Raw genomic sequence first — 26,732 nt, forward strand, 5'->3', positions numbered from 1 at the left:
AGCCTCTGTCATTTTCTGCAGGAAGTGACTGGCCCGTATAGAACTAGAGCTGGTTGGAGCACTGACTGCCACATCTCCAACCCGAGCTGCAAGTCTCTGCACCACTTCTGCTAAGGCCTCTCTATCCTGACGCTGTTGCCTGTAAAGTTCATCAACAACTGCCTGCTGTTGTCTCTTATTTTCCTCCATTGCCACCTGCTGCTGTCTGTTGGCCTCCTGCTGTAGTCTCCAATTTTCCTCCATTGCCACCTGCTGTTGTCTCCTATTTTCTTCCATTGCCACCTGCTGCTGTCGGTTGGCCTCCTGCTGAGCCGCTGTAGCTTGCAGCAAGGCTTTAAGCAGATCCTCCATGTCGACAGATTTTTCAGGCGGCTTTGTAGCTGCTTTCACCCAGGACATATATCAAACCCTCAGGGGTGAGTCTCAGTAACTTCACACTGGGCTGTATCTGCATAAACCACCGTTTTCTGCAGGCCTCACAAAGCTGCTGCTTTCACTTATGCGCAGAACGGGGTTGCTCGCATTCTCCACCAAGTTGTAACACTGTAGGGGTGCAAGGCGCCTTTTCCTGGGGAATATGGCCGCACGCAGCAGCTGAGGAACAACACAAGTCCAGTTTCTGGTACAACTGACCCCGGCCAGTTTTATTGAAACAGAAAATAAAACAAACCCCAAAATAAAAATACCTTGCCTGTCCGGCACTAACTAAACATAAGATATTCCTAACTGTCACTAAACAAAACACAGAGTTCTTCAGTACATACTGTATAGCTTACTTGCATCAGAAAGCGTGTCTCTCACACACAGATCCTGCAGCCTTCCCAGGCAGTCTGCCCATACTAATCAGGTTAGAAGCACTATAACACTCTTACACAGCTGAAACCCTGATTAGCCCTCTGTGAGGCCAAAGACCCGAACTGGGCCCAATGTCTAGAACTCGCCTTATCTCTCTCTCAGAGCCTTTACCCAGCTTTTACAGCAAACTGAAAAGGTTCAGACAAAACAAAAAGCATTTTTCCTAGAAGTTAACATTTTCTAAAACATGTAAGACAAGAACCTGGGACAAATATACCTGCCCTCAAACACTATCCCAGTGTTCTTGTCACAATATATATATATATATATATATATATATATATATAAAAAAAGAGCGCTGTACAGGCTGGGATTTTGTTTCCAGTGTCCAGTGGCGCTGAGTGTGTGCTGGCATACTCTCTCTCTGTCTCTCCAAAGGGCCTTATTGTGGGGCTGTCCCCATATTCATATATCCCAGTGTGTGTGGGGGTGTCAGTACGTGTGTGTCGGCATGTCTGAAGCGGAAGGCTCATCTAGGGAGGATGCAGAGCAGATGGTGGTGGTGTCTCCGTCGGCACAGCCGACACCGGATTGGTTGGATATGTGGAATGTTTTAAATGCAAATGTGACTTTATTACATAAAAGATTGGACAAAGCAGAGTCCAGGGAAAAAGCAGGGAGTCAAGCCATGGCTTTGACTGTGTCACAAGGCCCTTCGGGGTCTCATAAACGTCCCCTTTCCCAGATAGCAGACACTGATACCGAGACGGATTCCGACTCCAGTGTCGACTATGAAGAGTATTCATTATTTGATTATTGCAATAAAAGATGTTTTGGCATATCACAAAGGACCCCTCTGGTCTGCATGTTTAAGGAAAAGAAACATGAGCTGAACGCTTTATTTGAAAAAGCTTGGGAAACTCCAGACAAGAGACTGCAGGTTCCCAAGAAAATTATTATGGCGTATCCTTTCCCCTCACAGGACAGGTTACGGTGGGAATCCTCGCCCATGGTGGACAAGGCTTTGACGCGCTTGTCCAAAAAGGTTGCACTACCGTCCCCGGACACGGCAGTCCTCAAGGATCCTGCTGATCGCAGACAGGAAACTGCCTTAAAATCAATCTATACGCATACGGGTGCCCTGCTCAGACCGGCAGTAGCGTCGGCATTGGTGGGTAGCGCGATTGCAGCGTGGGCAGATAAATTGTCATCTGACATTGACACCCTAGATAAAGATAGTATTTTGTTGACCTTGGGTAACATTAAGGACGCAGCGTTATATAGAGGCTGCGAGAGATATTGGGCTGTTCAAGAGCCAATGCCATGGCAGTTTCTGCTGACCCGTCAATGGACAGGTGATGCTGATTCAAAGAGACATATGGAGGCTTTACCTTACAAGGGTGAAGTTTTATTTGGGGAGGGCCTCGCGGACCTAGGTTTCCACAGCTACCGCGGGTAAGTCTTCTTTTTTGACTTACGTTCCCCCGCAGCAAAAGAAAACACCTCAATACCAGATGCAGTCCTTTCGGTCGCATAAGTTCAGAAAGGGTCGGGGCTCTTCCTCCCTCGCCAGAGGTAGACGTAAAGGGAAAAGAACGCCAGCTACGGCTAATTCCCAGGAACAAAAGTCCTCCCCAACCTCTACAAAATCCACCGCATGACGCTAGGACTCCGCTGAGGGAGTCCGCCCCAGTGGGTGCATGTCTTCGACTCTTCAGCCAGGTCTGGGTTCAGCCGGATTTGGATCCTTGGGCGATCGAAATTGTATCCCAAGGCTACAAACTGGAGTTCGAAGAGGTGCCTCCTCACCGATTTTTCAAATCGGCTTTGCCAGCTTCTCCCCCAGAGAGGGAAATAGTTTCAGCTGCCATACAAAAGGTGTGTCAACAGCAAGTGATTATCAAGGTTCCCCTAATGCAACAGGGGGAAGGGGTTTAATTCAACCTTATTGTGGTCCCGAAGCCGGATGGCTCGGTCAGACCGATTCTGAATCTAAAATCCCTGAACCTATATTTGAAAAGGTTCAAATTCAAGATGGAATCTCTCCGGGCAGTGATCTCAAGCCTAGAAGGGGGGGATTTTATGGTGTCACTAGACATAAAGGATGCTTACCTTCATGTCCCCATATATCCGCCTCATCAGGCTTACCTGAGATTCGCTGTACAGGATTGTCATTACCAGTTTCAGACGTTGCCGTTTGGGCTTTCCACGGCCCCGAGATTTTTCACCAAGGTAATGGCGGAAATGATGGTGCTCCTGCGCAAGCAAGGAGTCACAATTACCCCATACTTGGACGATCTACTGATAAAGCCAAGATCGAGAGTTCAGTTACTGAAGAGCGTGTCTCTCTCCCTGAGAGTACTACAACAACACGGCTGGATTCTAAATCTACCAAAGTCGCAGTTGGTTCCGACAACTCGGCTGTTATTTTTGGGCATGGTTCTGGACACGGAAAAAAAAAAGAGTGGTTTTCTCCTTACGGAAAAGGCTTAGGAACTCCAGAACATGGTCAGGGACCTGCTAAAACCAAAAAGAGTGTCAGTTCCTCAATGTACTCGAGTATTGGGAAAGATGGCGGCAGCCTACGAGGCCATTCCGTTTCGACAGGTTCCATGCGAGAACTTTTCAGTGGGACTTTCTGGACAAGTGGTCAGGGTCCCATCTACAAATACATACATCAGAGAGTAAGCCTGTCCCCCAGGGCCAGGGTATCTCTCCTGTGGTGGCTCCAGAGTGCTCACCTTCTAGAGGGTCGCAGGTTCGGCATTCAAGACTGGGTTCTGGTGACCACGGACGTGAGCCTCCGAGGATGGGTAGCGGTCACACAAGGAAGAAATTTTCAGGGAATATGGTCAAGCCAGGAGCCTTGTCTACACATCAATGTGCTGGAATTAAGGGCCATATACAACGGCCTACAACAAGCGGAGAATCTTCTGCGCAACCTACCCGTTCTGATTCAGTCAGACAACGTCACAGCCGTGGCGCACGTAAACCGCCAGGGCGGGACAAGGAGCAGAGCAGCAATGGCAGAAGCCACCAGGATTCTTCGCTGGGCGGAAAATCATGTAAGCGCTCTGTCAGCAGTCTTCATTCCGGGAGTAGACAACTGGGAAGCAGACTTCCTCAGCAGACACGATCTCCATCCAGGAGAGTGGGGACTTCATCAAGAGGTCTTTGCAGAGATAACAAGTCGTTGGGGACTTCCTCAAATAGACATGATGGCATCACGCCTCAACAAACAGCTTCGGACGTATTGTTCCAGGTCGAGGGACCCTCAGGCAGTGGCGGTGGATGCAGAAAATATATTACTCCCAGCGCTTACTCAATATCACACATACAGCTTGAAAATTGTTGAATTAATTTTTTGTTTTATTTATAAACATGTAAATGAATAATTATTGAATAAAAAGAATAGTTAAAAACTGGATAGGTATAACATATATGTTTATTGTATAGTAATGAAAATTTTTTTTTTATAAAGAACTCTAAAAACCGGTACAAACATGTAACAAACAAAGACAGATTTGTGGAAGAAAGAGTTTTGGTGGATAGTGAAAGGTACCAGATAAAAATAGTACAGATGATTGTGGAGATGGGTAGATACGCTAGTGTGCGTTTTACTCTATCCACCGATGTGTATATGTATGGTTTGTTACTATTAAATAGTTTAAGAAAAAAAAAAAATACCAAGTTCCGTTATGAACAGGAGAATTGTAGGTCCTGGGAGATGTAACACTATTGTTACAGTGTCTCTGTCCAAGGGGAATTACTGTGCAGATGGATACAGTTTCTCAGTTTTAGTATCGTTACTCACAGTCTTTTGTAGTCAGAACGGGTGCTGTATCTGCATTCGTCCGGGGGATCCTCTGTGTCCTGTCGGTTGCCCTTGCTCGTAGCGTGCTGGGGGTATTTTTTGCCCGCACTCGTCCAGGTACAATCTTTGTGGTCGGAATAAGTGCTGTATCTGCACTTGTCCCGGTGACCCTCTGTGTCCTGTTAGGTGCCGCTGTTCCTAGCGTGCTGGGGTTGCTCGCGCTCATCCAGGCAGTCTGAGCGGGCGCTGGTCCGGGGTATGGGGTAGGTGCCACTGTTCCTAGCGTGCTGGGGTTGCTCGCGCTCGTCCAGGTAATCTGAGCAGGGCGCTGGTCCGGGGTACGGAGTAGTCATCTGCCGGCAGACTTGAATGGAGCTTTATGCCGCAGGGGGACAAAGTCTAAGTCCGAGCCCGTGGCTGATCTACGCGTTTCACCTGCTGCTTCAGGCTTCGTCGAAGCAGCAGGTAGATCAGCCACGGGCTCGGACTTAGACTTTGTCCCCCTGCGGCATAAAGCTCCATTCAAGTCTGCCGGCAGACGACTACTCCGTACCCCGGACCAGCGCCCGCTCAGATTACCTGGACGAGCGCGAGCAACCCCAGCACGCTAGGAACAGCGGCACCTAACAGGACACAGAGGGTCACCGGGACAAGTGCAGATACAGCACTTATTCCGACCACAAAGATTGTACCTGGACGAGTGCGGGCAAAAAATACCCCCAGCGCGCTACGAGCAAGGGCAACCGACAGGACACAGAGGATCCCCCGGACGAATGCAGATACAGCACCCGTTCTGACTACAAAAGACTGAGTAACGATACTAAAACTGAGAAACTGTATCCATCTGCACAGTAATTCCCCTTGGACAGAGACACTGTAACAATAGTGTTACATCTCCCAGGACCTACAATTCTCCTGTTCATAACAGAACTTGGTATTTTTTTTTTTTTTTTAACTATTTAATAGTAACAAACCATACATATACACATCGGTGGATAGAGTAAAACGCACACTAGCGTATCTACCCATCTCCACAATCATCTGTACTATTTTTATCTGGTACCTTTCACTATCCACCAAAACTCTTTCTTCCACAAATGTCTTTGTTTGTTACATGTTTGTACCGGTTTTTAGAGCTCTTTATAAAAAATTTTTTTTTAATTACTATACAATAAACATATATGTTATACCTATCCAGTTTTTAACTATTCTTTTTATTCAATAATTATTCATTTACATGTTTATAAATAAAACAAAAAATTAATTCAACAATTTTCAAGCTGTATGTGTGATATTGAGTAAGCGCTGGGAGTAATATATTTTCTGCATCAGTACAACGAAGGTTTGTGGCAACCTTAATTTTCTCCATAGCAGCTACTCACTTTATACCACCAGGTGAAAGCGCAGTCCCCACAAACCCCTACTTAGTGGCGGTGGATGCCCTAGTGACACCGTGGGTGTTCCCTCCACTTCCACTCATCTCAAAAATATTGAGAATCATAAGACGAACAAGAGTGCAAACAATTCTAATTGTTCCAGAGGGGCCTCAAAGGGCCTGGTATTCAGATCTTCAGGAAATGCTAATAGAAGATCCGTGGCCTCGCCCTCCCAGGGAGGACCTGTTGCAACAGGGGCCTTGTGTGTTCCAAGACTTACCGCGGTTACGTTTGACGGCATGGCGGTTGAACACCAAATCCTAGCTAGGAAAGGTATTCCGGGGGAAGTCATCCCTACTCTTATCAAAGCTAGGAAGGAGGTAACGGCGAAGCATTATCACCGTATCTGGAGGAAATATGTTTCTTGGTGTGAAGCCAAGACTGCTCCTACGGAAGATTTTCAGCTGGGTCGTTTTCTCCACTTTCTACGACAGGAGTGGATATGGGCCTGAAGTTAGGCTTCATTTAGGTGCAGATTTCGGCCTTATCTATATTCTTTCAGAAGGAATTGGCTTCTCTCCCAGAAGTCCAGACTTTTGTAAAGGGAGTGCTGCATATCCAACCTCCTTTTGTGCCCCCCAGTGGCACCGTGGGACCTTAACGTGGTGTTACGGTTCCTTCAATCACACTGGTTTGAACCTCTTCAAACGGTGGAGTTAAAATTTCTCACTTGGAAAGTGGTCATGTTGTTGGCCTTGGCATCTGCGAGGAGGGTGTCCGAATTGGCGGCTTTGTCTCACAAGAGCCCCTATCTGATTTTCCATGTAGATCGAGCAGAGTTGAGAACTCGTCCTCAATTTCTGCCTAAGGTGGTTTCGTCGTTCCATATGAACCAACCTATTGTGGTGCCTGTGGCTACGGGTGACTTGGAGGATTCCAAGTCCCTTGATGTAGTCAGGGCCTTAAAAATGTATGTAGCCAGGACGGCTCGAGTTAGGAAAACAGAGGCACTGTTTGTCCTGTATGCGGCCAACAAGGTTGGCGCTCCTGCTTCTAAGCAGACTATTGCTCGCTGGATTTGTGGCACGATTCAGCAGGCTCATTCTACGGCTGGATTGCCGTTACCAAATTCGGTAAAGGCCCATTCCACTAGGAAGGTGGGCTCTTATTGGACGGCTACCCGAGGCGTCTCGGCATTACAGCTGTGCCGAGCAGCTACTTGGTCGGGTTCAGTGATCGCAAAAACGCGCTATGGCGCGTATTTTACCCAGAAACGGCCGCCCGGGACTCACATTTAGAAGATGAGCGGGTCCCACAGGACGCGCTCATCTGAATATGTGTTTGCATGAGTAAGCCAGTCAGCGGAACGCAGGTGGTGACTGGCTGTTTCCTCAGCCAATCACCTCCTGTAGTCTCCAGCCAATCACAGCCTGCAGTGTCTCCCGCCAGACCACCTGCTTTGAATCCTGCTCCCCTCTGCCCGCTGACCTGGGCTCCGCTGCCAGCATATGAATATATGCTGCAGCGCTGACAGACTGGCCCCGCTCATCCAGCTCCACCTCCTCCCCGCTGCACGCTCCGCCGCCAGCCCAGCACCAAGAGACTGTCCACGCATACCAGGCACCGCACCCTCCTCTGCGACGGTGAGTACCGCTCTGGATCTGCCCCCTACTCCCCCCCCCCCCCCCCCCGGGACCCGCTCAACGCCCCACCAAGACCCGACATTTGCCGTCCAGTTCCCTGAGAGAGCGGTATAAACAACAGGAGCCGCCCGGGCTGCGCAGCTCCCGCTGTAGGTGAGCAGTGAGCCGCGCTGTGGCGCCCCGCTTCACCCAGAGTAGCCGATGCAGATGATGGATGTCGGGGGGCTGCAAGCTCCGCATCGTACTCTGTGTGTGCGCAATGTGAGGCCGACCAGACTGTCAGTGTCAGGGTCTGACCTCGGGCGGCGGGAGCCGGGTAAACAGGGAGATAGAATAATGACCGTTATGGCTCACGTTCGCTGGGCGCGTTGGTACGGAGGGCAGGGGGTGAAGCTTATTCCTGGCTGTAGTGCACTAGCGCAGTCATGTTGCAGTAATTGCGCCCATACAGCGCCTGTGTAGCCGCAGGGAGATCCTGAGTACATGGGAGCAGGTGCGTGCTAGCAGATGGCGCACAAGCTGGTGTTTTTCCTGGGGAGCTTCCACATCCTGCAGCCCTTACACTTGTTATTGGCAGAACCCAATGTAGTGGTAGAGTGCCTGTATGTACTATGGGGGGCTACTGCGCGCAGTTGGGGTTGGAGCAGGACTGCCACAGTGTCTGGGAAATACATGTTCTACTGATGCCCTATTACTGGCAACCTTGGCCGGTTGCTTATGCAGGCTGCTCAATACTGGCCTGTTGGCAGCCCAAGGAGGAAGGTAGCTGTAATATTTGATGCATCTGTATATTAGTTGCCGTCAGATTTTCTTTTTCTTAATACTTTGCTAATGTTTTGTTCTCTGAATATTACTCGGCTTATGGTTAATATTATTTTTTACTTTGCTATGGTTTATGTGTGCCCGGACTGCAGTAGGCTGCGTGTGGTCGTTGGTGAATGGTCTTGCTGAAGGTGTCACGTGACACTGGGGGGGGGGGACTGGAGGTCGTAAGTGGTTGGCGCAATGTGCCTCAGTGCTCTACCTGGCGCAATGTGCCGCTGTGCTCTACCTGGCGCAATGTGCCTCTGTGCTCTACCTGGCGCAATGTGCCTCAGTGCTCTACCTGGCGCAATGTGCCTCAGTGCTCTACCTGGCGCAATGTGCCTCAGTGCTCTACCTGGCGCATTGTGTATAACGTGCTCTACCGGGCGCATTGTGTATTACGTGCTCTACCGGGCGCATTGTGTATAATAACGTGCTCTACCTGGCGCATTGTGTATAACGTGCTCTACCTGGCGCATTGTGTATAATAGCGTGCTCTACCTGGCGCATTGTGTATAATAGCGTGCTCTACCTGGCGCATTGTGTATAATAATGTGCTCTACCTGCCGCATTGTGTATAATATCGTGCTCTACCTGGCGCATTGTGTATAATAACGTGCTCTACCTGGCGCATTGTGTATAATAACGTGCTCTACCTGGCGCAATGTGTATAATAACGTGCTCTACCTGGCGCAATGTGTATAATAACGTGCTCTACCGGGCACATTGTGTATAATAACGTGCTCTACCGGGCGCATTGTGTATAATAACGTGCTCTACCTGGCGCATTGTGTATAATAACGTGCTCTACCTGGCGCATTGTGTATAATAACGTGCTCTACCTGGCGCATTGTGTATAATAACGTGCTCTACCTGGCGCATTGTGTATAATAACGTGCTCTACCTGGCGCATTGTGTATAATAACGTGCTCTACCTGGCGCATTGTGTATAATAACGTGCTCTACCTGGCGCATTGTGTATAATAACGTGCTCTACCTGGCGCAATGTGTATAATAACGTGCTCTACCGGGCGCATTGTGTATAATAACGTGCTCTACCGGGCGCATTGTGTATAATAACGTGCTCTACCTGGCGCATTGTGTATAATAACGTGCTCTACCTGGCGCATTGTGTATAATAACGTGCTCTACCTGGCGCATTGTGTATAATAACGTGCTCTACCTGGCGCATTGTGTATAATAACGTGCTTACCTGGCGCATTGTGTATAATAACGTGCTCTACCTGGCGCATTGTGTATAATAACGTGCTCTACCGGGCGCATTGTGTATAACGTGCTCTACCGTGCGCAATGTGTATAATAACGTGCTCTACCGGGCGCATTGTGTATAACGTGCTCTACCTGGCGCAATGTGTATGATAATGTGCTCTACCTGGCGCAATGTGTATGATAACGTGCTCTACCTGGCGCAATGATGAATAACGTGCTCTACCTGGCGCAGTGTGCATAGGAGGTTCTACCCGGTGCAATGTGTATAAGCGGCACTACTGTGTGGTGTAATGTGAATTGACACTATTATGTGGTCACGCCCCTTCCCTATGAAGCCATGGCCCTAAAATTTTGCAGCGCGCCTTCGGCGCACACTATCCATGCTTTGCGGTCTAGGGGGTGGAACACCAATTCACTTTCTGCCTAAGGGCACCAAAATGTTTAGTTACACCTCTGGTGCAGGGTGTCCTGCACGCTACACAGCCCAGCAGCATTGTCACCCCATCCCCCCACCTTGCAACACTTTTGTAGTGTCCAAACAAGATTAATAAGAACCTTCATTCCGATGGGACCCAGAAAAAACTGGTAGGACCCCAATTTTTTAAAGTGAAGGGTCCCTGGGACCCACTTTTTTTTTGGCTCAGCACGATCACTGGGGTTCAAACACTTTTGCAAAATTCTACAAGTTTGATACCCTGGCTGATGAGGACCTCCTGTTTGCTCAATCGGTGCTGCAGAGTCATCTGCACTCTCCCGCCCGGTTTGGAGCTTTGGTATAATCCCCATGGTCCTTACGGAGTCCCCAGCATCCTCTAGGACGTAAGAGAAAATAAGATTTTAAACCTACCGGTAAATCTTTTTCTCCTAGTCCGTAGAGGATGCTGGGCGCCTGTCCCAGTGCGGACAAATTTTGCAAGGCTTGTATATAGTTGTTGCTTTCATAAGGGTTATGTTACAGTTGAGATCAGTCTCTGGCTGATGCTGTTTTGTTCATGCTGTTAACTGGTTTAGTGTATACCATGTTGTACGGTGTGTATGGTGTGGGCTGGTATGTATCTCGCCCTTAGATTAACAAAAATCCTTTCCTCGTACTGTCCGTCTCCTCTGGGTACAGTTCTTTAACTGAGGTCTGGAGGAGGGGCATAGAGGGAGGAGCCAGTTCACACCCATCTAAAGTCTTAGAGTGCCCATGTCTCCTGCGGAGCCCGTCTATACCCCATGGTCCTTATGGAGTCCCCAGCATCCTCTACGGACTAGGAGAAAAAGATTTTCCGGTAGGTTTAAAATCTTATTTTATCTTTTATTGAAACTTTTCGTACTTAAGGATCTACGAAGAAAACGACAAAAACCCATAAAAAAAACTCATGGCAACCTTTTCACCTGTCGACCTAGACCATGTTGACCTAGTTACTGTCTACCTAGACAATGTCGACCTAGTTACTATCTACGTTCCATACCACACCCTGAAAAGACACCGATACGTTTCAAGGCTTGCACGTGTATTTTGATATACAAGTGGTTCCAAATAAGTACTCATGAGAAACCTTACTTTAAAAAAAGACAGGTAGCCATAGAGTTCATTGGCCCCCATTTATCAACGAGTTTCCTTGCTGGAAACTTGTTTTTGGTGGTTAATGGGACCAATTGCTATTTAACAAGGCTAATAGCGCTACTAACTAGCAGCGCTATTAGCCTTCATATTCTCTATACTGCGGTACACTAAAGTGTATTTAAGAACGAGCGCCATTTCTGAAATAGCGCTCGCATACCTATAACGGGCTCGTCTGCTCCCGCAGCAATCCCGGCATGCATCACAGCAGCCGGGTTGCTATAGAGACAGGACTCTGCTGCAGCGTTGTCCGTCCTGCGCTCCGGCTCCCCCCTCTCGCAGCAAACCCGGCATGCATCATGCCGCGTCCGGAAATTACTACTGCACATGTGCCGGGATTTAGCATAAACCGGCACATGCGCGGTGGGAGGCCAATCTGGGGACACAGTTCATTCGTCAGCGCTGATGTAAGGTAAACATCAGCGCTGACGCGGCAAATACCGCATTCGCTTGCCGTGGCATAGGCTCTTCTTAAATGGAAGAGCGCGATGCCACTATACCACGGCGAGTGAAAACGGTATTTACTACTTCACTTTTAGCCGCTTGATAAATGGGGGCCCATTGTGCCTTATAACCAATAGGGAAATGGCACTGATGATCCCATTTGTAAGCATATATCTCAAAATCCCCCCCCCCCCCCCCCCCCCCCCCAAAGAATATAACAGCTGCATAATGGGGGCATGATGCAATCAGGGGGATTTCTAGACTTTCCAGGGATTTAGGTTGATTGCTACTATTTCGTGGAGTCTTCCTGACAATCACGGAGAGTTGGCATGGATGCCTATAACAACCCCCAATATACTATACATGGGCAGGGCTGATTAGGTCTGTCTGTCTCTTTTTGTCTGCTCTAGCACCAGTACAGGCTGGTTAACTTAGCTTTTACAATTGGCTATGCACTGTGTGATAACATCACAGCACAGCACTCAAGCAGGAACTCACAAGGCTATGGCTACACAATACTGACAGTAGATGCCAATGAGCAATTAAAACTGACACAATGGGGAGGTGTGATGCCAGGATTGCAGCTGCCACATGGTGTTTGGGGTGATGTTTCATAATTATGCTCTGTATGCTACATAACATGTAAAGCAGAAATAGAAACCGTACAACTTACATTGGAATAATATTGGATATGGTTGAAGATATTGGGTGTGTAGTTACTAAGTGTGGGGTTAAAAAAACCCTGCGCTTCTGATCGTTTTATGCCCAAAATGTAAACAGGCAATGACTTTACTAACAAAACACAGCTCGTAAAAGCGTTGCCCTTTTAAATTTCGGCCATAAACATGATCAGAAGCGCAGGGTTTTAGAACCCGACGTTTAGCAAATAAACCCCTAGCTAACAGATATTAAAGGTTCAAAGTAGAGATACATATGTGAAGAAGGCAACAAGCGTGAAAACCATGATAAAGGAGGAATAAAACATATTGGGAGCAAATGTACAAAAAAGATAACTTTAGAATTGATATTCTTTTTCTGCAGAGCTTGCAATCTAACCATGTAATGGAAACACACACAAGCTTGTAGTAGACACTTTGACAGGGATGTGTTTTGATGTGAAAATAGATATGGAATTCTAGAATGAAAGAAGAACATTTAAGTGTGAATGGGAAATATTGCACAATGATGTAGAGAGGAGGTACAGTAAATTTAATAGGAAAGAAGAAGCCATTCAACAACATACTTAAGGTTGCAGTATAAACACAGTACTGCATAGAAAAAATGTAGTAAATTACACAACGCTTAAAGCAGACACAGGTAACATAAAATTATGAAATGGTTATATTCACACAACAGTCTTAGGGCTGTAACACACTGGCCGGTTTCTCCCGGATGGCAAAAAGCCGGACAAACTTTGTCCGGCTTTTTGCCATCCGGGAGAAACCGGCAGAGTCTCGCACACAGGACGGCTTTGAGCCGTGTGTAATGCTGTGCGCATGCGCAGCATCAGACACGGCTTCAGAAAAAAACGTTGTGTGTGAAAGCTCCCCTTCACACACACGGTTCACTGGCTGCAAAGACGGCCCGGTTCCAGTGGTGAGACCCGGCTGCAACCTGGCAGCCGGGCCGGGGCCGTGCAGTGTGAAGGGACCCTAGCCCTCACACTGTTAACTACAATGCCGGCACGGGAAAAAGCCGTCCGGCTTTTTCCCGGCCGGCAAAAGACGGGTAGTGTGTTTCAGCCCTTAAGGTCCACAAATTAAATTAAATAGTTTTTCTTGCGGCTGCCACTAGATGGCGCCCGACAGCAGCAATTCAATTGTTCTGCCGTTCGGGCTCTCAGCAGCCATGGAGGACACATTTTTTCTCACAGCCTCCTGAGGAGCGCCCAAAAATGTTTGCAAACCCAGCAGGACTTTAGACTGGTTTCGCCGTTTTACGCAACTAAACCCTGTCTGTTTGGGCGCAACATGCACGATATGCATGTGCGCCCAAACAACTGAATAGTGACAATTGTTTGGGTGTCTAAAAAGTCAAGTTTAGATGGGAAAATTAGAAGCCCAAAACAACTGAATTTCCCCCAAAATTTCCCCAAATAGAACACTACATGTATGCAAACAAAAGAAATTCCTTGTGATGCGCTTTTCATGTGTCAGCACGACTACAATTTAAGAGACCTACAGATGCATGAAAAGCATATAAAAAGTGCCTATGTGCCTTAAATGTGCTTACGAAAAGCTCTGTTTGTTGCACTGAATGGAGTTGCACAACAGTTTTTCACTTCTCTATTTATGAACAATTTAAAATCCACTAATGTTGGATATAGTACATGGCAACGGGGACTGGGCATATGCATAGGTCTGCATTTAAGCCTGCTCTCTGAAAGGTATATTTCTTCTGCAGATTCCTCACACTAATACCCCTTTCAGATAGAAGTCCCGGCAAATACATGACTCTGACATGGTCTATCTCGGGTCCCAGTTTGGAGAACCCAGTTTCAAAGTAAACCTAGGTTTTTCTTGTGTCAACCCCTTTCACACATAAGCCGTGGCGCACTAACATTCAGTGTGATGTAATTTAGATGAGATGCTTCTTTGGTATCCCTCAAAATTTGATAGTGGGTAGGGTTAAACAGGATGGGGTTTCAACTAGCTCCACCCCATATTTGGTGAATTTTGGACCCTGGGAAACAGTTATTCACCAATTTCTCCCTCAAAAATTCTGACCGCATTAGGTTCCAGAGCATTACTCCAGCAGCAGTCAAAAAAAGAACTTGGGCTGTGCTCCATGTCTCCGCTCATGAAAAAGCATCCTGACAGCTGCTTGGAGCAGAGGGGTTCTTTAATCTGCAAGGCCAGCATTGACACAGAGGTGGCCTAGTATTCGACATATACCAGTGGGTTGGAAGTCTGATTCCCTCTGCGCCCTGATTTCCTACCAGTAAGCCCTTGGGACCATTTGAAATCTGAAATCTCAGCTTTCAGTGGGTACCCTCAGCTAAATTATCGGTCTCAGGAACCAGAGGTATTCTAGGCCACATACAGTATCATCTGTAACTACCGACTCCTTGCATTCATATAGTTTAGGTCCACTGTAAACACTCTAGAGCTGCACTAGCTCCCATACGCATTGGAATTTTGATTGGCAATTATGTAGTGTTGGACCTCAAAACTTATACCTCTTTCACATTGCCAAAATAACCCGGCTTTTAACCTGGTTGTTGCCGGGTCGAGGTGCGGTGTGAAATCGCCAAACTGAATATCCCGGGATGTCCCAGTGTTCGCAAATACACGCTATAACGCGTATTTTACCCCATAATTGCCGGTGGGGACTCAAAAATAAAAACCGCTGGGTCCCTCAGGATGTGCTCTGACCAATGAGCAGCGCTGTCCTGTGCCGTCAATCAGTTCTGCTCTCCAACTGCAGAGGAAGTGGAGGAGACCATGGAGAATCTGATCTCCCTCCCTTCCCTCACCCTCCGCTCTGCACCGGACCCGGATTCACTTGGGGTCTGTGGCGCCAGCCGCCTACCCTTACATAGAGACCGCGCTGGTCATAACAAACTGAGTTAACCCCCGGCACATTTCTTCTGGCGCGTTGCCATGACAGTGTCCTAGCAACCGCCGGGACAGGAATGTGTGTGTGTGTGTGTGTGTGTGTGTGTGTGTGTGTGTGTGTGTGTGTGTGTGAGAGTGTGTTCCAGAAATGCTCACTTATATGGTGTGAGCATGGAATTAAGAGATGCTTAGTTATATGGTATGTGTGTGTGTATTGAATCCATATGGAAAACGGTGCATGATGGCGGATTACCTGATCACCGGGGGTACCTGCTATGTACTGGATGATCGTCTCTCTATGCAGCAGCTCATCTGGGCCAGAGATGGACTCACCAGCAAGTGAGTGACCCTGAGCCCTCTGCTCAATGAGGGGACGCGCCTGTCTGTCTGCTAAGAATGTTCCGTTAGACTCCTGGGAGGGAAAGCAATTGAGATATGTGGTACCATAAGTCCCAGCATGACGTGCTAGGGAGTGTGAGGGGACCAAAAGTCCCAGCATGATGTGCCAGCAGGGGTGATTGGACCATAAGTCCCATCACAACGTACCATGGGACCATAAGTCCCAGCATTATATGCCGGCCTCGGTGATGATACAATAAGTGTAAGTCTCTGGAACTTTTAGGCTCAGATGTGAAGTCATTGGTTGCCTAATAATGGGTATATGCCAGTCTTCTCCCAATGTAAGCCATATAACTCCATTATCAACTGGAATTATGTCTTCTGTAGTGGGGTCAAGTGAATGGGCTAGAAATAAAGGAAAACTTTTTTTTTGTTTAATCTCTTATCAGCATATTCCTATGTGTATAAGTGCTCTACCTTGTCCAAAGTGTATACCGTGCTCTATCTGACGCAATATGTATAACGTGCTCTACCTGGCGCAGTGTCTATAGGAGGTTCTACCTGGCGCAGTGTGTATAAGAGGTTCTACCTGATGCAGTGTGTATAGGAGGTTCTACCTGGCGCAGTGTGTATAGGAGGTTCTATATGGTGCAGTATGTATAAGCGGCATTACTGTGGTGTAATGTGAATTGGCACTAGTATATGACCACGCCCCTTCCACGAACCAACGCCCCTAAATTTTTGCTGCGCGCCTTCGCCGCACACTGTCCACTGTTTTTCATGTAGGTGGTGGAGTACCAATTCACTTTCTGCCAGAGGGCACCAAAATGTCTAGTTACAGATCTGGTGCAGTGTCCTGTTTGCTAAACAGTCCAGCACCATCGTCACCCCCTACCCCGTTGCAACACTTTTGTAGTGTCCAAATCTCTGGTTTTATATTTGAATCATTAATAAGAACCTTGATTCCGATGGGACCCGGAGAAGGACAGGTAGGACCACAATTTTTACAAGTGAGGGGTCCCTGGGACCCACTTTTTGTTGGGCTCAGCGCGATCACTGTGTCCAACCCGGTATTTCAACCCGGGTTAAAAGAAGGGTTGAACATGTGTCAGACCAGAATTATTGTGCACTAAAAAGCTACAGTCCCGGGGTATTCGACCCACCTCTGAAGAAAAAGCGCTGATTGGTTGTTTCCAGTCAATTGAGGTCTGTTTACTGTACTGCACTGTGAGCACGTGTTGGAAAGCAATCTGCACAGTTCTGCACTCCTACGGACCTAGTTCTGCACTCCTTCGGACCTCATTAGCCATGGCAAACTGGAGTGAGGAGGAAGTCAGGGAGTTGCTTCGGATCAGGGGTGAAGAAGAAATACGTAGGCAGATAACGGGTACAGTCAGGGATGTGATAACATATCACAACATAAGTAAAATGCTTGCGGCATCAGGTTTTACTAGCTCCCAACAGCAGGTGGTCAATAAGTTGAAGGCACTCAAGAAACAATGGGGGTCATTCCGAGTTGTCGTTCGTTGCCGATTTTCGCTATGCTGCGATTTGTTGCAAATTGCGCATGCGCAAGGCACGCAGGGCGCATGCGCTTAGCTGTTTAACTAAAAACTTAGCAGTTTTGCTGTGGATCCTGCGGCGCTTTCCAGTCGCACTGCTGATCGGTGAGTGATTGACAGGAAAGTGGCGTTTCTGGGTGGTAACTGACCGTTTTCCGGGAGTGTGCTAAAAAAACGCAGGCGTGTCAGGGAAAAACGCGGGAGTGTCTGGAGAAACGGGGGAGTGGCTGGCCGAATGCAGGGCGTGTTTGTGACGTCAAACCAGGAACTAAATGGACTGAGCTGATCGCAATCTGTGAGTAGTTCCGGAACTACTCAGAAACTGCTAAGAATTATTTATTAGCAGTTTTGCTAATCTTTTGTTCGCTATTCTGCTAAGCTAAGATACACTCCCAGAGGGTGGCGGCCTAACGTGTGCAATGCTGCTAAAAGCAGCTAGCGAGCGAACAACTCGGATTGAGGGCCAATATCACAAGGTTAACGACCACAATAGTACAGCTGAGACTATCATGAATTCCGGGCTCTGTGCTGGGATATGTGCTCTGTCGGCCAAGATTGCTGCACTGTGAGCATTATCCAGCCCCCTCCCTTTCTTGTTGAAAACTGTGAACCAATCAGGTCCTTTTAAAACGACATCACACTGGTTTTAACATGGGTGACCCGGGTTGAGCAAAAAGACACTAGCACGGGAATAACCCAGGTCCGTATTGCGATGTGAACGTCTTTTACCTGGGTCGGAGCCGTGTTCAAATCACGGATCTGACCCGGGATTTGTGAAAGGGGTAATATGGATCTGATTGCACCTAATTGGGGGAAAAATGGAGTCTGAACAAGATACAACTGCATGCACTGTGTCAGGACCAGTGAAAATGGGGAAATCAGCCTGTACTCCGAAAAATGCCAAATTAACATAGGATAACAGTATGGAAGTGTCTTAGAGGTCATATTAAATAGATTTGGGGTATTAAATGGTGTCAAATGGCGGTTATATGCATTTTTTTTTTATGAAAAAAAAATTATCAAAGCTATTTTGTTCAGTACAATAAGTGCTCTCATTACATTAGGGGCACATAAAATTGGTATAAGTATATATTTGGGACATTTTAGGAGACTTGAAGAAATAAAAAGTGGAAAAAGACTGACTACTCCCACCTGCAAGCCTAAAATCATTTGTCCCACTCATAAAGCACCCCAATATACCTGTCCCATACATTGAAGCCCAAATTCCATCACTTTGCACTTTTTCATACCAAAAAGTACATTATTGGTCAGTTAAAAATAAATAAAAGTGCTTACTTAGTCAGTAGGGGGGTGGGGGTTTGTGTGTCATGGCATCTGAGCCAAATCCCGACATTTTTACCTTGAAATAGAGATTTTCCCCAACTTTGCACCTGCTCAGAGTTGGTGAAGTTAAATTCGTGTTTGCGGTAAAATCACATTTTCCGTGCAAAAAACGGGTTATCGCAGCTAATTGAATACTCCCCTATGTGTAATTGGAAATCTGCACATACACATAGAAATATACAAATGAAAATACTCCCCTTACGGGCAAAATTATACCCAATAGTAATTTTCATAGTGAGAATTTTAATTAAACATTAAAATACTCATACAGGCAATCAAAATACCATTATTTTTCTTTCATAGCTTTTTAAAGTATATTTTAAGGTCCAATTCAAACAAAAAAGGGACATGCCTCCGGCACTGACATTACTATTATTTTGTAACGTCATTTTGACGGTCTGGCAACTAATAGTAAATAAAATTATATTTTGTTAAGCCAGAGGTTCTCAAATACGGTGCTTAAGACACCCTGCTGGTCTAGGTTTTAAGTTTGCCCATGCTTGGCCACAGGTGATTTAATCAGTACCTCAGTCAATTTGATTTAACCATCTGTGCTGAGCCATGGATACCTTTATAGCCAGGACAGTTAGGAGTACCTTGAGGACTGTGTTTGGAAACCTCTGCCCTTCAGGTGTGGCTTAAAGTCATTTTTGGTCAATATTAATGGGGCTATATAATTTCAACCCTCACAAAATATTACACTGCACATAATTTTAAAATATAAGAAATAATTTTTGGAAACATATCTATATTTTTCTTCGTTAAACTTACAACTGAGTATCCCTTATCCAAAATGCTTGGGACCAGAGGTATTTTGGATATGGGATTTTTCCGTACTTTGGAATAATTGCATACCATAACGAGATATCATGGTGATGGGACCCAAGTCTAAGCACAGAATGTATTTATGTTTCATATACACCTTATACACACAGCCTGAATGTCATTTTAGCCAATATTTTTTATAACTTTGCGCATTAAACAAAGTGTGTGTACATTCACACAATTCATTTATGTTTCTTATACACCTTATACACACAGCCTGAAGGTCATTTAATACAATATTTTTAATAACTGTGTGTATTAAACAAGGTTTGTGTACATTGAGCCATCAAAAAACAAGTTTCATTATCTCACTCTCACTCAAAAAAGTCTGTATTTCGGAATATTCCGTATTTGGATATGGGATACTCAACCTGTATATATATATATATATATATATATATATATATATATATATATAGTCATTTTTTTTATTTTTTTATTGTGCTGATAGAGCCAATGCCATACACCTGCATACTGGATGCTACGCTCAGTCTCTGGTCTGTCAGTGCCCCCAACATGGGCTTGCATGTTTAGCTGATGCTGGGGACCACACTTGGCGGCGGTGGCAGAGCCGGGCATAGGCAAACTAGGCAAATGCCTAGGGCATTTGGTATGCCTAGGGGCACCAGCAGCTTCTGCTGATTAAAATGATATGCGGCATGCCTATATTCTGTGTGTAGCATTTCGTATGCAGATACAGCTGCACACAGTATATGAGCATGCTGCATATCATTTTAATTAGCAGAAGCTGCTTGTGCATCCTAGCCACATAGCAATGCAAATACGTTGCATTCTCATCAAAAAAGGCGCCCGACGTTCGCAGAGCTGCCAGCTTACTCACCCCAGGCATCTCCTGCTGCATGGCGTATTGAGGCAAGATGTATAAGAACACATCTGTATCCAAGCAGAGACAAAGGTCACAGTGTAAGCAGCCGTGTGAGTGCTATGTGTGGGTGGGTTGTGGCATTATGTGTGTCATGTGTATAAATGCATTAATAATGTGCCGCATATGTGTAAGAGGCACTATGTGTGCCATTATGTGTATAAGGGCATTAATAATGTGCCGTATATGTGTAAGAGGCACTGTGTGTGTCATTATGTGTATAAGGGCATTAATAATGTGCGGCATATGTGTAAGGGACATTATGTGTATAAGGGCATTAATAAAGGTTGGCATAATGTGTAAGGTGCCTTATGTTAATAAGGACATTAATAATGTGTGTTATATGTGACCGGAGCATTACCGTGTAGTATTATGTGTATAAAGACATTACTAATGTGTTGCATTATGTGTATATGTGTGTGGCGTTTTGTATAGAAAGGGCACTATTGGGTGGTGTAATGTGAATAAAGAGCAATATAGTGTGGTGTAATGTGAATAAAGGGCACTACTGTGAGGAGTAACGTTTATAAGGTAAAGTGGTACTAGTGTGTGAAGTAATGTGAATAAGGGACACTATCGCATGATAAAATTAGAATAAAGTTACACTACTGTGTGGCGTAATTTGAATTGGGGGTACTATTGTGTGGCCATGCCCCTTCCCAAAAGAACACGCCCCTTTTTGGGCTGTGCGTCGAATGTGCGCACTGTTCCCATTTAAAATATAGGGGGTAGGAACACCATAATAAGGACTGCTATGGGTGAGGGGTGATGGTGCAGGGTCAGAGGTTGGAAATAGCAGCGGTGCTAGGGGGCACCAGACAAAATCTTGCCTAGGGCATCATATTGGTTAGGGCCGGCTCTGGGTGGTGGGTTACCTCTGACGTCACTCCTAGTCTTTGGAACACGTGATCACACAGAAGCTCCTGCAGCTCTAGATTCACCGGCAAGTTCCTGTCAAACGGTGTCCGGAGCAGCCAGCGCAGCGGCTCCAGGCTCGGTATGTCATTCCCCACCCGGCTCAGGCTGCGAGGACCACCGCGGCTTCGGGCCACCACTGAGCGCAGCTGCAAACTGGGTCCCAGTCCCGCCCATCCCGCTCGCAGTTGGAAGGAGCCGTTATCTAACACCAGTACGGCCGGTCCCTCTGCCACCGGGGCATGTACGGGGTCCGGAACCGCTCTGGCATCCCGAAATCTGAATACATTACACACCGGCCTGGGCGCTGCCATTTTGGATATGCAGTCCGTGTGGGAAACGGATCCGCCGCTGCTTTGGCAACAGGATTCCGAGGCAGAAGAGTTCCTAGCAACAGACGCGGATTCAGTGAGTCTGCGGAAGTGCTGGGCTTAGGTGAGACATATGGTGCAATATCGCATAGTGGACAGTGGCCCGTGGTTTCCAGTTGTCCATGGTTCTCTGCATGCAATTTTTGTCATCTATCAATATCGCTATTAGAATTGTGTTATGAGCATTTATGTTTGGAGTGCAATATAATTGTGTTGTGGTGGTCCTACACAGAGGTCTTGTCATGGGAGTTGTGTGTATGGTAGACTTGTGTTATGGTAGGTGGTCAGGTCATGTTGGGAAAATGTTATGGTGCCCCTTTGTATTAAGTGTAGTGGTGAAGTCTTGTTGGCATATACAGTGTTACATGTACCTTTTACTGAGTTTCACACATGTAGGTTCATTTAATAATTGTGCTACATGTGCACAAATATGCTCCCGCTCAGACTCTCCATCTCTCTACAAAACTTCAAACGGCCTCTCAAGACCCACTTCTTCACCAAACCCAGCCGACTCTCATCCTAACCCTCTGTCCCACGCTCATTGTCTACCCCATGTGTCACCCCTGTCTGCCCCTTCCCTTTTAGAATGTAAGCTCTCTGGAGCAGAGTCCTCTTCTCTCATGTGTTTTCCATTTCTGACTTTTAAATCCTCCTTGTGATGGCTTCAAATTTCTCAATTGTCTGCCACCCTGATACTTATTTCACTATTGTCTGCTGATGCAGCTTATGTTTATATACCCTGCACTTGTCCTATATTATCTTGAATTGTAAGTCACAGTTTTCTTGTTTTGCTTATTTATTTATGTAATTGGGCGCTCCGGATTCCATGTGGCGTCCTATAAATAAAGGATAACAATCCATTGCAACAATGTACTAGAAATATGCTAGTGTTTTTTGGTGCAATATATTTGAGTCTACAGCATTCAGTTAGCGACTAAATTCTAAATTATACAAACTTAATTTATGAACGTTAACAATGTTCCCAAAAATTGTTTTCAAATGTGCTACCAGGATAGGGCTCTCCAGGAAAAATCCTGGTAGGCTGATGTGTCTGTGGGGCCTGTTTTGCATGTTGTTGTGCGCCCCCCCCCCACACGTGACAGGCAGCCTACCGCACTCAGGTAATCATTCCAAGTTGTTCGCTAGCTGTTTTCGTTCGCAGCGCAGCGATTAGGTAAAAAAGCGGCACTTCTGTGCATGAGGCGCAATGCGCACACGCGACGTACTTTCACAACAGTCGAAGTAGTTTCATACAAGGTCTAGCGACGCTTTTCAATCGCACTGCTGGCCGCAGAGTGATTGACAGGAATTGGGTGTTTCTGGGAGGTAACTGACCGTTTTTGGGGAGTGTGTGTAAAAACGCAGGTGTGTCAGATACAATCGCAGGCGTGCCTGGGGAAACGTGGGCGTGGCTGGCCGAACGCAAGGCGTGTTTGTGACGTCAAAACAGGAACTAAATAGTCTGAAGTGATCGCAAGCTAGGGGTAGGTCTGGAGCTGCTCAGAAATTACACAATCTTTTTTTTTTTTTGTAGCAGTGCTGCGATCCTTTCGTTCGCACTTCTGCTAAGCTAAGATACACTCCCAGAGGGCGGCGGCTTAGCGTTTGCACGGCTGCTAAAAGCAGCTAGCTAGCGAGCGAACAACTCTGAATGAGGGCCTAAGTACACTGCATTTTCCCCATTCATTCTGTTATTCCATAACTGCAGTACAGTAACTTTGCCATCCAGTGATGCTGCCATGGCTACATGGTATGTTATACCTCTTGTCCTGCCCATGTTTGGCCACAGCTGCAAAATGTTACAGGGCCACGTTTAGTTCCCAATCCACCCCTGGTCTCAGACACAACTGCAGCAAAAGACGCAAGGAAGGCCGCAATTGCGTACAATCAGGCTCTATGAGGAGGCATCCGTCCCCCTCTTTAGACCCCACCCCATCATCAGACCGCACCCCCATTAGGGCTGCTTCCATAAATTTTCTGGGCTGCGTTTTCATCCCAATCAACCCCTGTGTGCTACTATTTATTTTACTGCTGGTACTCTTATGTTTATTATAAGAAAAAATGTTAAATTAACATGCATGCATTTACAGTTGTAGGCATCAGTGATAGATTGGGGCAATACCCTGATCCCCCAGTACTGGGGTTGGGGAATTATGGGTATCCAGTATGTTGAATCACCTTGACTTGCAAACCAAGACGAAAAAAAGATTCTGCAATGGCAGATCACCGATGGCCGCCGATCGCTATGTTCGAATGCAAGAACAGGTTGAATCGGGGAATTGGTACACTGATGTATGGCCCACACAGGTAAAAGAGCTTGATCCTTCATATAATTAACTTTAGCAGTATGTGGTGTGGTAAACATGGGGTACATACTGTATAAATGGTAGTCTATATAGTATAAATGTATTATCAAATTAGGTTGGTGTGCATTATTTTAAATTTTCATGGGCATATTATCTCCTATATATTTGCCTTAGTCTGTGACTCTGTGCCCGTAACGCTGGGCGGAGTCACAGAGCTGGGCGGAGTCAACTGCATCTGCTGCAGGGAGCTACCCCATACCCAGTGCCAGCAGCAGTCGGGTGCAAGTCCCTACCTTACAGTATAGGAGGTGAGGATGGCCACTAGCTGCCGGTTGCTGTGCCTGTCTCCCCCCCCCCCCCCCCCAATCACCTGTGACAGCGGGCTGTGTGCTGTGCAGTGCGGGTCCCGAAAAGGGGGCGTCATGAGGGGGAGGAGCTACACGGAATAGAGGGGCGGAGCTACACGGGACCAGACAGCTGAATCAGCATTGCAGTGACGGCCAGCCAGACTTGGTAAGTGGAGGGTGAGAGAGAAATGTGTGTGTGTGTATATAGTGGGGGGGGGGGGGGGTGCGTGTGTGTATATAGTGGGGGGGGGGTGTATATAGTGGGGTGTGTGTGTGTTTGTATATATGTGTGAATTGTGTGTGTGTGAGGTATGTCTGTGTGTGCGCACTTTATGGACGCCACTGCTGGGGGGGCCATTACATGCAAGGACGCTACTAATATAGGGGGGGCATTACGTATAAAGACGCTACTACTATAGGGGGGGCATTACGTATAAGGACGCTACTACTATAGGGGGGGCATTATGTATAAGGACGCTACTACTATAGGGGGGGCATTATGTATAAGGACGCTACTACTATAGGGGGGGCATTACATATAAGGACGCTACTACTATAGGGGGGGCATTACGTATAAGGACGCTACTACTATAGGGGGGGCATTACGTATAAGGACGCTACTACTATAGGGGGGGCATTACGTATAAAGACGCTACTACTATGGGGGGGCATTACGTATAAGGACACTACTACTATAGGGGGGCATTACGTATAAGGAGGCTACTAATACTGGGGGGCATTACATATAAGGACGCTACTACTGAGGGGGCATTATGTATAAGGACTCTATTACTTCTGGGGGGCATTATGTATAAGGACGGTGCTACTACTACTGGGAGGGCATTACATGTAAGGATGCTACTACTACTGGGGGGGCATTATGTATAAGGACGGTACTACTACTGGGGGCACATTATGTATAAGGACGGTACTACTACTGGGGGCACATTATGTATAAGGATGCTACTACTACAGGGTTGGCATTACGTATAGACGCTACTATTACTGTTGGGGGGCATTACATATAACTGCTACTACTACTGGGGGGCATTACGTATAAGGACACTACTACTACAGGTGGGGCATTACGTATAAGGATGCTACTATTACTGTTGTGGGGCATTACATATAACTGCTACTACTACTGGGGGGGCATTATGTATAAGGACACTACTACTATTGGGGGGGCATTATGTATAAGGACGCTACTACTACTGGGGGGGCATTATGTATAAGGATGCTACTACTACTGGGGGGGCATTATGTATAAGGACGCTACTATTACTGTTGGGGAGCATTACATATAACTGCTACTACTACTGGGGGGGCATTATGTATAAGGACACTACTACTATTGGGGGGGCATTACGTATATGGACGCTACTACTACGGGTGGGGCATTCCGTATAAGGACGCTACTACTACGGGTGGGGCATTACGTATAAGATGAATAAGATTGTGCTACATTGTGGCGTAATTTTAAATTGGGGTACTATTGTGTGGCCATGCCCCTTAGTTGTGAGACCACACCACTTTTCCCGATGCACAACAAAGGAATATGGGAGGGCGCAAAATTTATAGTTTGCAGGGGGGCGCCGAACACCCTAGCACCGGCCCTGGCCACCAGTAGCAAAAGTACACCACGGCCACTGACACTATCTGCAGGGAGGGGAACAGCGCTGATATGGAGGGTACTTGCAGGCAGCGAGTCGCCGCCCGCAGCTCCTCTCCCACCTACACACCATACCTGCCGCCTGACACCCACACCCCAGGGAGAGGGCGCTAGCTCAGGCACCGCTAGATCAGCATCTGCAGCATACACACAAGGGCTGCCATGCTCAGCGGCAAGCGGTGCGGAGCATGTGCAGCGGGACAGCGCCAGGACGGGACACGCACTAATCAACATTGCTGCTGGGCCGGAGCTCCCTCCGTCTGCAGCCTAAGGACACGCGCCGCACCTCTCCAGGGAAACACCATGCCTGCCCGCCCACAGGGCTCCGGACGCTTACCTATGCTCCGCGATCACAGCAGCTGACGCTGCCAGGCAGGATGGAGGAATGACGCCCGTCAGACGGGGCGGACAGTGTGCGGCGGAACGGGGCCAGGAAGGAATGCTGACCACGACCCATTGCTGCTGGGTCTGAGCTCCCTCCCTCTGCAGTCACCATCTCACAGCAGCAGCCTGGAGGTTAGTGGCCACCACGACCCGCACATCCTTACCTCACACATACCTCACACATACCTCACACATACCTCACACATACCTCACACATACCTCACACATACCTCACACATACCTCACATACCTCACACATGAGAGCAAAGGTACACACACTGTGACATCACACCTGTAGCCCACCCCTATATCTGCTAAGTACTCCCCGTCACTATGCCCTGTCACCCTCATCCTGCTCTCTAACTGCCTGTCTGTGTACTGGCCTTCACCCCTCTTACACCATCACCAACCCTCACTAACTACCACAGAGACTATGTGCACTGATATCTGCCCCTCCACCACCTGCAGCGCCCCTGGACCCCTCCCCATCCCCCACAAACCCCCGCACCTGC

The 26,732-nt window shown here is 47.2% G+C and overlaps 2 protein-coding genes across 5 annotated transcripts in view; one reads left to right on the plus strand and one right to left on the minus strand.

Annotated features, from left to right (window-relative positions):
- The window catches only part of ACTR5 (actin related protein 5), a 62,176-nt gene extending 40,634 nt beyond the window's left edge, over window positions 1-21,542 (minus strand). The window contains exon 1 of one of the 2 annotated variants that reach the window (XM_063960267.1): window positions 21,101-21,542. In XM_063960267.1, coding sequence (XP_063816337.1) covers window positions 21,101-21,454 — 354 coding nt within the window. In that variant the 5' untranslated portion in view covers window positions 21,455-21,542. Of the gene's footprint in view, window positions 1-20,183; window positions 20,277-21,100 lie in introns of those variants that run through there. The other variant, XM_063960268.1, reaches the window with a different exon arrangement.
- Window positions 19,078-26,732, plus strand: part of ARHGAP40 (Rho GTPase activating protein 40) — a 157,986-nt gene continuing 150,331 nt past the window's right edge. The window contains exon 1 of one of the 3 annotated variants that reach the window (XM_063960264.1): window positions 19,078-19,148. The gene's annotated coding sequence lies outside the window, so the exon portion shown is untranslated. Of the gene's footprint in view, window positions 19,149-21,484; window positions 21,576-26,732 lie in introns of those variants that run through there. The other 2 variants (XM_063960261.1, XM_063960262.1) reach the window with 2 other exon arrangements.

The sequence above is a fragment of the Pseudophryne corroboree genome, chromosome 3 (assembly GCF_028390025.1).
Source record: "Pseudophryne corroboree isolate aPseCor3 chromosome 3, aPseCor3.hap2, whole genome shotgun sequence".
NCBI lineage: Eukaryota > Metazoa > Chordata > Amphibia > Anura > Myobatrachidae > Pseudophryne > Pseudophryne corroboree.